At 33.2% G+C, this 11,514-nt stretch overlaps 1 protein-coding gene across 1 annotated transcript; it reads left to right on the forward strand.

Annotated features, from left to right (window-relative positions):
* Window positions 1-5,214: 5,214 nt before the first annotated feature.
* LOC126974090 (UDP-glucosyltransferase 2-like) lies at window positions 5,215-9,858 on the forward strand. Its single transcript, XM_050821495.1, has 4 exons — window positions 5,215-6,240; window positions 6,684-6,906; window positions 8,808-9,024; window positions 9,378-9,858. The coding sequence occupies exons 1-4, from the start codon at window positions 5,419-5,421 to the stop codon at window positions 9,697-9,699; spliced, it is 1,584 nt and encodes a 527-aa protein (XP_050677452.1). The 5' UTR covers window positions 5,215-5,418; the 3' UTR covers window positions 9,700-9,858.
* The last annotated feature ends 1,656 nt before the right edge of the window (window positions 9,859-11,514 follow it).

An 11,514-nucleotide genomic window follows, 5' to 3' on the forward strand; every position in this document is an offset into this window, starting at 1 on the left:
ACATTTCATTACGTAACTAATTAAGCAAAGTAAGTGAGAGACTGTTTCATCTTTAGATCTTAGAGCCAAAAGTAAATTAGTTAAGTAAAACGGGGACTGCTGTTTTATACTGGATACAAGCAATGATATTTAAAAGTATAGATAGGTTACGTAGACAACATTCGGTGTTTGAAAATGATACACTAACGCACACATGAATAATTTAACATTGCAATAGCACACTACATTACAATTACACGTCAAAGAAGGATAGTAAATGCAATTATCGCAAGCAAAAAGAGATAACTCTAATTGGCTAATTGCTTCGTATTTGTATAGAGAAAATACAGATAATTGATCAGATATGATTTTTTACCGTACACCGTGATTTATGCCTACATAAATCACGATTCATTCATGAGTTCATGTAGTAAAAGCTAGAAAGTAGTAAAACTGCATTGAAATTAGGTAGATAATATGTCATTGATTTTATAAAAAAAATAATATTGATTATAATATATAGCCACATTGATGATATTAATTATTTATGTATAAAATAATAAAAAAACATACAGACACCAAAACAAAACCGAAAGGTATCTACAGTAAGGGTCCCGTTTTTACAATTTTACTAACATTTGCTCCCAAAAAGTTTTAAGATTACAATTATTATTTTTTGTATCTTATATTATTTAGGAATGTCTTTTTGTTGAGGGTTTATTACAATAAGGTAATGGGAGAAGAAGAAAATGATCCATTGAATCTTCTGCAGTTAGCAAGGGATATACTGAAAAAACTCCTACGTAAACAAATAGCACTCACTGTCTACATCCGCTACCTACCCGAAAACTTGTTTTAGTAGTTTGATAGTTCAGCTACCTATATACGCACTTGTTTATTAAAAATTATTACATTCACTGCAACAATGACTTTTTTACATCATTTCCTTAAATATTCTACCTCGATCATCCCGCAACAGACAGCATCAATATTTTGTCATTTCTGTACGTTAATCTATGATCGGCGTGGCAGCGATCGGCGTTGTCCTGGCAACATATTAATTATTTTGTTAGATAAATAATGAAATCAAATAAAATGTTATAATTCATGATTTCTTAACTGTGGTATGTAATTCTATGATTTTTTTTTACTTTCGTGATTAGTGCATCTTCCCATAACACAAGACGGCATTTTAACGTTGTACCTATATCAAATTGTAAGCAATTCTGTCAACAACAAACGCGTGTGTACCGTTTTCGTATCGAGAGAGTGACTACGACGAAAGGAACCAATTGACTCAATTTAAGGGATTGATTTTCGGCGCGCTAGTGACATATCTACCTCCTTTAATACTATAATATCATTGGATACAAGTAGATCTTAGTGTGCGTAAATTAATTTAAAAGTACTACGTGTAAGTCCACCGTAACTGCGAACTGAGTAACACAAAATTTAATCTTATTAGCGGACTGCTAAGGTAGTTATTTCTTCAAAAGGTGTAACTGAGTGATACTTCTATAAGTCTTTATTCTGTGGCCAGAAAAGGGACGCGAGGACAAGTTTACCTATTAATTTATAAATATGTGAATTCCTCGTTCTCTTTTGTGAATCAATACGCACACAATTGCATTCTTTGAAATTTGTCAATAATTGGCTATTTTAGTGGTATAATTTTTTGACATAATTTTCGTTTTAATTTTTTCAGTTATGGTAATGTGAAAAGCAGTTTTATTATAATTTTATAATAGCAGTGTTGAGATGTAGCCTGTTATCAAAAAACAACAATTATGCTTTATTTAATAATACACAAACTTTCAGCCTATCTAAAAATGCGATGAAAAAACACCAAATTACTGTTCACATTACAATATTTATCCACACTTGTCCTTTATTATACTTTATGAAACGTGATGATTTTCATTTATTTAATAATTTAATTTAATGTTTTGCCATATAAAAAGTATTGATCGTTTCCTTGCTAGTTGATAAGAGATGGCGCTAGTTATATTCATTAGTAACAATCACACTTCTTTTATATTTTGTATAATTCACACTATAGTTTTATAAATTATAGCCTATTAGTTATTCTGGTGTGTAAGCTATATTATTGTAAAGTTTCATCAGAATCTATTCAGTAGATTTTGCGTTAAAGAAGTTCAAACATACATCCAGACCTACAAACTTTCACATTTATAATATTAGTAGGATACATCACAATTTTGATATCGCGCTTTTCTGGGCTTACCATTGTAAAATGATGGAAGGCGTTAAGCACGGCCTGTACAGCTTCAATCTATTTATTGGCCATAATACATAGCCTAAGGTTAACAACTCTTCTAAACTTTATCTTTATCCACATGTCTACGTGAAAACTTTCTTTTACCGTTACTCACAGTACCAGCAATATGACCAACTAACTCAACTGTAAATACATTTACTGTTACTGCTATTATGTTAGCGTCTTCCTACTAAACCCGTTGCATAAATAAAATCGACGGTATGCTCAAATGCTTCAATTTCACTCATTACCCATTCGAAAATGAATGCCTCAGAACTAAGATGAACAGGCGCTAGAAACTCAGCGGGCTTTCGTTTTTTTCTATAAAATTTCGATACAATCTTCTTAATGAACATTCTTATTTTGTCGTTCTTCTTTTTGAAACATTCTTAATGATACCACAGATTGGGAATGGAGCTCAGGCTATTCAATAATAAATATTATTCTACAATATAACATTGTAACTGTTTTTTTATGAAAAATAAATAAATTCGCTAATTTCTTGCTACCCGTTCTTCTCAGGTCTGAGGTATACTTTGTCGAATGTGTGGTAGTTTTTTGACTTTTAATATGTGATTATAAATCTTTTTAGAACAAAATTATTTTGTATAACTTGAATGATGAGATATTTTAATCTAAGTTCCGTCCATACTTCCCAAAACAATAATCACATTCGTGTATTATATAATGTTGTAACCGGTAACTTGTCTAATCCAAGTTCTGATTATATTTGAAAACTAATAAAAGTTTGCTTATGACCCGGTTCGAGTCTAGCTTTGTAGGGGAAACTTTAACAAACTCACTTTCAAATCATGCTATGGATTACAGACAGCAAAATATTTAATAATAATAATAATAATTTTATTTGCGAAAAACTGCCACCAAATTTTTTACAAGTACAATAGATATGAACAATTAACATTATATAAAGAAAAGAAAAAATAACAATACAAATATTAAAAAACAATAAAGAAAGAGATATTAATGCTTTAAAACATGGAAGGATTATTTAATAACTAGAATGATAACAAACGAGGCAGCAGCGCGATTCGCAAAAAGTAAAGTTCTCAGCAAACGTTAGGACGTATTTTCCAACACTGATATTATGAACTTCCTATATTTTGTTTTATTTCGTAGTTCTGCCTCTTTGGCTGGTTCTGCGCAGGCTACCTTAAATTGATTATAGTAAATAGGTTTAGCAATTTTATTATTAATGTGATTGAAATGATGAACTGGGAGTTTCTTATCACTTCTTTTCCCCATGTCATAGCCCCTTTACGAACTGATATAGCTTCATGGCGTTTACCAAGTGATGTTGCATTATGTTATGTTATTGTCACTCCCGATGGTAAATAAATAAATTTCTTTTCCTATTTCATTCTCTATTAATCATAATAAAGAATCACAAAATATTATACATTTTTTACGAGTCTGATACAATGGGTTCCGTACCGTTCCGGTTCCGTTGATAGTACCATCGTACTCTTGGTACGGTAAATGTATGGTAAGTATATAAAAAGGATTAACTGTAAAAGATACACTAAGCTGTAAGGAAACTTTAGAAGTGAAAACTTATTTAGGCACGCTGAGAATCAATGTGGATATTGAACAATACCGAGCTGGCACGATCGGCCATGTAACGCTATTTCGGGTCGACTCGAATCAACAAAGGGAGCGTGATTCCTCGTAACAAAATTTACCAATACATGCAGTGCCTGACTAGCCACGTAGAAATAGTATATTGCTACAGATCTCGCGTAAAACGGTAGCCACATATCCACCTCCGCCTGAGCGAATTCCTAATTCTGCCATATGTTGTTTTAGCCCAAGAGAAGTTGGAGATTTAGTCCGAGATATATAGAGAATACTTAGGCTTTACTCACGTAAAACTCAGCCGAGTGTTAGCTTAAAGAACAGAGGTAATGTATCCGTATAGTACTTGTCTATAAGTATTTAACTAGACGAGCTGTTGCTATGCATCCGGGCTTAAACCGGTACTGAATATATGCACAGTATACATTGTAAATATTACTTACTGTATGAATATTGAACAAAAACCACCTTGGTGAAGTTTTCTATTATATTATGGGATCGTGTCTCTTTCATACACACTTCTTATGATAGTGACAAAACATATTTTATGACTATTTTCGTATTGGGATTACCTTCTGAAATACGGATCTATAACACGTTTTTTTGCTTGGCGCCCATTTTAGAATTGGGCATCTATATAGCGGCCTCACTTTTTAAAATCATCTAGGTGATATTTTTTTTCTGGTTACGGTTTTTGAGAAAGCCCTGCCAGGCATACGAACTGTGAAAAATATTTATTGCTGGCTTTGTCCGGCAGGCGTTGCAAAGCCACATGAATTATATAAAAAAAGAGAAGAGAAGTCGCAAAATTTTCATTTCATTTCATTTAAATATAATTTAGATTATGTGGGCCAGGAAACGGCCCAAGAAGACTCTATAAAAGTGTCACCACAATCTGATCAACGGTTTTGGAACGCATCAAACAAAATATACAAACATTGATTTTTATTTATAAAATATATATAAAAGTTATATTAATACCACCACCAACAGATCCTATGGTGTAACTTCCGAACTGTTGTTTTAACAATACATTTGAAATAAATTAGATTTTTTGCAAATATCTCATTATTACGTATACAGGATTAAAAGTATCACTTCAACAACAACTAGTATGAATCATTTTATAGGTACCATCGCATAAACCATAAAATTAGGAACCAATTAGGTAGGTAGATATGTTATTATTTAATAGCTACTAAGCTACTAACTACTAATCCCTTATTGTAATGAAAACGTATAATCACTTGCATACAAATAATCAATATGAATTGTGAAGTAAGCACTGAGGTTCATATGTAAACAAACGCAAGCCAAACATAATAATTAACTTTCTCTTCCGAACAGTCGTCACTCCTCAGTCAGTCGCCGCGACTCGTTCGGTTTCGTTGCACGTTTTATATTTAAAACGAGGTCACGATCAATGACATCGCGGTCTCCACGTATATTTACGGGTCTTACGACATGATTACCTCATAGAATCTACCTATTATTAGCAGATACGTCAGCTTTACATAGCATCAAAACGATAGTGAACTCAGTGCCGCGGAACACAACGAACGTTTGAAATGGCAAATTTCAAAGCATTGATCTTCTATCTCATCGCACAATTCGCCGTCGGACAAAGCTACAAAATACTCGGCATATTTCCTTCCCTCGATCGGAACAACTACCTCACGTATAAAGGACTATTCCACGAACTGGCGAATCGGAATCACGATGTAACTCTCATAAGCCACTTCCAAATGACGGAGGCGCCCGAAACGTACAGAGATATCTTGCTAAGTGACAAACTAGTGTACAAGGGCTTATCGTTTGAATCCGTAATAGTGAATGAAGTTTCGCGTGTGCCGTTCGAGACTTTAGTGTCAACAAAAGCCGGGAATGACGACTGCAAAACGCTTATGAATAATAATCAGGTGCTTCACATGATAAGGACTCGACCTCGGTACGACGTGATAATTGTGGAATCGTACAACAGTGATTGCGCTCTCGCTCTAGCGGCTAATTTGAGTGCACCATACATCGCTTTTAATCCACAGCCAATACATCCCTGGCATTTTAATAGACTGGGAATCAATTTTAATTCAGCCCACATACCGCAGTCGATACTATCGTATGGAAGACAGCCGTGGTTTTTCGACCGTTTGAAGAGTTATATTTTATACTATGTTTCTCAATGGGTTTATTACATTGGGTCTCAAGTTACTGATCATGTATATCTGTACAAGTTCTTGGGCGATGACCTACCGACGTTGGAAAGCATCGCTTCGAATGCGAGCCTCGTGTTTGTAAACACACATCAGTCAGTATTTGGCGGAGTGGCCAGGTCAGACAATGTGGTAGATGTTGGTGGTATACACATTAGACCACCTAAGATTATACCCACGGTAAGTATCATTACCTTACTTACTTATTTATTATTATTTTATTTAGAGCTTTGGCAACTCGAGATCATCAGCTCAAACCATCATATACTATTAATTATTAAACCGGTAAATAAAAAAAATATATCGATTACGAGATAAAATTAAAATCACTTAAATATAAATAGTTTTTATCTATTTAATTCAAATATATTCAAGAGGGTAGTTATAAAAAAAGGTGTTTTTATAAACATTAAATCATTTACGATAATAATATAAGATGCTTTAGTGAAACAAAAAATATAGTTCTTATATAAGCTAAGTGTTTGCATTTTTTGCGTTTAATATTAATAGCATTCTTGTAACTTTTAATGGCTTTACAAGACAATGTGTTTAATGATAATAAATTAATTATTAATAACATTAATTACATTAATATAATTAATTACATTTAAATATTATTCCAGGAAATTGAGAGGTTCATAAATGAAGCGGAATTTGGAGTGATTTATGTTAACTTAGGCTCAACCGTAAAGGACTCGACGCTTCCAAAGGACAAATTAAACGAGCTACTTTTAACATTCGCTAAATTGCCACTCAGAGTCCTCTGGAAATGGGATGGAGGAAATGTGGAGAATCTGCCAAGAAATGTTATGAGTATGAGATGGCTGCCTCAATATGATATCTTAAGTGAGTATTGCCAAAAACATTCAATTACGAAAATGTAGAATAATAAAATTTAATGGATATAGTCTACAACTCCTGTCATTTCAAGTTAAGTTCTTGTTGTTTCATGATGTGTAATTTACGGCTGATGTTTAAGTGCAACCAATGCGACCTAAATTGGCTATTTGTTTATGGAAAACGATAGATGAGCATATATATACGATACAGGAATCACAAGAGCGTTGCTGGCCATATTATAAAGCTTCGAATAAGCGTAGTTATGAATTTGGTTTTACCTATTTTTGTCCATTTGTCATCATGTCATTACAGGCATATAGTTTCTCAAAATTGATTCCTTTAGATTTATTTTTGATGTCACTTGAAACACTGCCACTCGGAAACAAATGGCGCTCTGAGAGAGGAAAAACGGCACAATTCTCATGTTTAGCACACAACTCCCGGGATAGCGTCGACGAGAATCTTAACAACTCGTGACTATGCTTTGCAAAGTTCCGGAATGGGGCTAGCAAAATTAAATCCAATATAACCCTAAGAAGTACACAAGTTTGTGCGTTCAACTTTAAAAAGTCTCCCTATTTCATTCGATTCGATGGTGGTCACTTGGAAGAAAAAGGCAAACTGGCCTCTAAAAAGCTTGGTGTACTGAGTAAGGTGAGACAGTACTTCATGAAAAACAGCCCTCTGGAACTATTTATGGCGCAAATTCGACAACTCATTTAGTTCTGTTCATACCTCTGGGTGGACGCTTATACCAGCTGGAACCAGCTTCTTCCATTTTACTGCATATAACAAAGAGCGGCTCGCATGAGCGGCTCGCATGATAGTTTAAGAATAGAGCATATTCCCATCTTATGGCCGGCAAAGCATCTCTTGACCACTGGTGTTACTAATATCCATGGGTGATTGCCGCACCACTACCCATTACTTGAGCCACTTTCCAGTTTACTCAATAAAAAAAGACAGAATAATATCTGAAAGAAAAAGATAAAGAGTAAATCTGGAGAAACTGAGAGATAGAGTTCAGCAACCATTACTAATATTCGAATTTTAGTATCAGTTAGTTCGAATTTGGAGACGAGTTGCCAAAGACATGGTTCAATGGAAACTGGTAGATGTGACCAGGAGACACAATGAACTGAGAGCTATCCTGTAGTTCAGAGTTCTCCTGAACTCTGAATGAATGAACCATGAATCCTTAAAGGGTTAATTTATACGTTTATAGTATCATGTCACCTTAAATATGACAATATAAACATTATAGCTATGATATTTCCTCAGTACGTGATAATGACATGATACGTGACCTAAATTTTTTTTTATAAGATATTTAGTTAGTGGTTTAGTTTTTATCCCATATAAAAACAATATAATATAACCGGTTTGCCTTTAAAGCCTTGCCCTTTTTATGAATATCATGAGGTTCTTCAAGTATTTAATATACCTACTTTGCATGTAAATTGGCATACAGTCATTGTATTGTGATCACCTACTGTAACGTGTACGTACTCTTTGTAGCTGTACACAATACACGTTGTAATAATTGGACTCTGTGCCCTTCCAGTTTTATTATTCCATCATCATTTATTACTTATATTTTTATTAATTTAAGTTAAGCAAAATTCGGCTCGCGTAACTCTATAAGTAATAACATTCGTCTCAATCCATTGATTCATCTTTCTTATTTAAACAAAATTCTTTTTTTTTCTTTGTGGCCAACATTAAAGTGTAAAGTTTTTTTTATTACTATACGATCTTCTTGTTATTTTTCATAACCAACGAATTATTACAATTTATCTTGCATGCAAGACTAAATTTGGTTTACCATAATATGTAGGTATTGTTATTATTAACTAAATAAGTTCCTATCCTGTATAAAACACAGTTTTTTTTTGTAAACTTTACAGAGCACGAAAACGTCAAAGCATTTATATCTCATGCTGGTATATTGAGCACAATTGAAGCTATAGACGCCGGTATACCAGTTATAGCGATTCCACTGTTCGGCGATCAATACGGCAACGCTGCAGTATTGACCGATGCTGGGATGGCCACAATTGTTTCCTACCAGGACTTAAAAAAAGAATATCTCTTAGACGCTATAAATGATGTATTGGACGAAAAGTAAGTTTAATAATTTTTCAACTATACAAAAATTTGTATGTAGATACTAATATTTAACTATAATATTTATCTAAAATAGGTAGGTAATTGCAATAAAAGATTGCCAAACCAATTATATTATTATGATGTTTGTTTTATACTAACGCGGACCTAGCAATAAGATTTTAAGATTCTTATTACTCCTCACATTAATAAATTATGGTTTTCTGTTTGATTGAAATTGTAAAAAGGATTTTTTTATTGTATTTTTTTATTGGATCAATTAAGCATTTAATATATTAATGAATTGGAATTTTACGATAAAAATAGAAGTAAGTATTTTAGTTAAATTATCTTGTTTTTCTAAATTTCAGGTATAAAAATCATGCGAAATTCATGTCGAGAGTTTGGCATGACCGACCGATGGCGCCTTTAGAAAACGCCATCTATTGGACCGAGTATGTAGCAAGATATCGTGGTGCTCCCAACCTAGTAGCGACATCTACCTTAATACCGTGGTACCAGCAGTTGCAACTGGACGTGTTAGCGTTTGTTGGTATCGTACTTTACATATTAGTGCGCGTGTTGTGCAAAATAATAAGTGCAATTTGCTGTTGCTGTTGCAAAACGGAAGATGTCAGACCTATCGATATGGCTGAACAAGAGACACGATCAAAAAGAGTAAAATTTGAGTAGCTGTTGAAGCTAGGTTTTGTAAAATTACCTTACGGTACTTAAATGACTGTTATTTCTTAATTATTGTGTTAGTGAGTACTTGATATAATTGTTTATGACGAGAGTTGTTATTTATTTTGTGTTATAAAAGTTCTTAAGCTCCAACTAAATAGCTAAGCACCTTTTTTATTTTCAATACCTACCTAATATAATACTATTTTTTAACACCAGCAAAATTAATTACCAGTTATAATTTTTCTCTTCTTGCATCATTTTCAAAAGGAAATTTAATTTAGCATAAAAAGTTATTCCGATTTCTTTAAAATTATTCGTGTACCAAAGTGACTAATTAGGGTTCCGTAGCCAAATCGCAAAAAACGGAACCCTTATAGATTCGTCATGTCTGTCTCTCTATCTGTCCGTCCGTATGTCACAGCCACTATTTTCTGAAACTATAAGAATTATACTGTTGACACTTAGTAAGTAGATGTATTCTGTAAACCGCATGAGGATTTTTAGTTTTTACACAAAAATAGAAAAAAAAAAAGAATAAATTTGGGTGTTCCCCATACTTGGAACTGAAACTCATATCTATGGATAGGTATTCAAAATGATATTGAGGTTTCTAATGTAATTTTTTTCATTAATTCTTACTTTTAGGCACCTAGCTTCCAAAGTGGTAAAATGTGTCTCCCACCCCTGTAAGTTCAAAATAAGAGAATCATAGAAAAATAACGCTCAGAACGATACCTTTCTTCATAGTTCCTGTGAATATAGAAGTAACATTATAATTAATGTGTGCGTGAGCGTCACGTACTTACATTCGCCAACACGCACACAGACAGCCAAATAATCATATCAAATCGAATCAAAACAGTTTATTGAAAGTAGGTATCTCAAAATACTCTTTTTCACGTCAAATAATTACAATAAGAATTTATACGTTATCATTAGAAAATACAAATAATATGAATATAAAAAAATAAAAAATTAGAAATTAAATTAAAATTTATGCAATTTCGGTACAGACTACACTCATTAATGTCATACATATATTATCTTAAAAACTAATCAAGGGCATTTGAGAGCAATATAGGTATGAAATTTTTGTATTTCAAAAATTATCCCAAATTCGTTCTTTGCACCCTCAAGAACCTCGGATACGATATCCATAATGTTGAAATTATAACTGCGCGGCGGCCATCTTGGATTTAAAAAACAAAATGGCGCGTAGCCGAAAATCGTGACGATTTGCTATACAATTTCTCTCATACGTCGATAAAGAAGTTTCACTTTAAAAACATACCGCCGTATTGAGAACCTCCTCCTTTTTTGAAGTCTGTTATAAGAGTGGCCATTAATGTTCTCACGAGCTCAAAATTTTCCGAACATATGGTAAATTCAGTAATTTAAAAAAAAAGACTTTGAATACTCATAACATCATGTGGCGTCGTATATATATAGCCTCATATAAATATCTACCAATACACACAAATAACTATCCCAGCGGAGGAACTCAGGGTATATAGTACTTTCATAGCTGGCAACATATTTTTTTAATGGCGTCTGTTTGGTTCATCATGATTTTGACGAATGTATTAGCTGAAATTAAAAGTTGTGAAATAGTATTTAGGTGTGAAATGTGATTTTCTTCTATCATAATTTTTATTATAAGACTTTTTTGACTGAACAGTAAGTCGTTTTTCAATTAAATTCCGCGCACTGATTGTGCTGGAAGTTGAGAGAAAAACACTGACGCGGGGTGAAACGAATGTGGTCATAAAAGACCACATTGAAACTGCTTCATTTCGGTTGGGCCTACTCACGTACTAAGTG

This window comes from Leptidea sinapis, chromosome 31 (assembly GCF_905404315.1).
Source record: "Leptidea sinapis chromosome 31, ilLepSina1.1, whole genome shotgun sequence".
Lineage (NCBI taxonomy): Eukaryota > Metazoa > Arthropoda > Insecta > Lepidoptera > Pieridae > Leptidea > Leptidea sinapis.

What these genes read in the sequence shown, in the direction of transcription:
- LOC126974090 (XM_050821495.1), top strand. Translation starts at nt 5,419, where the DNA reads ATGGCAAATTTCAAAGCATTGATCTTCTATCTCATCGCACAATTCGCC. An exon ending in CACCTAAGATTATACCCACG is followed by an intron (nt 6,241 to 6,683) that starts GTAAGTATCATT and finishes ATATTATTCCAG; the next exon opens with GAAATTGAGAGGTTCATAAA. An exon ending in AATGATGTATTGGACGAAAA is followed by an intron (nt 9,025 to 9,377) that starts GTAAGTTTAATA and finishes TCTAAATTTCAG; the next exon opens with GTATAAAAATCATGCGAAAT.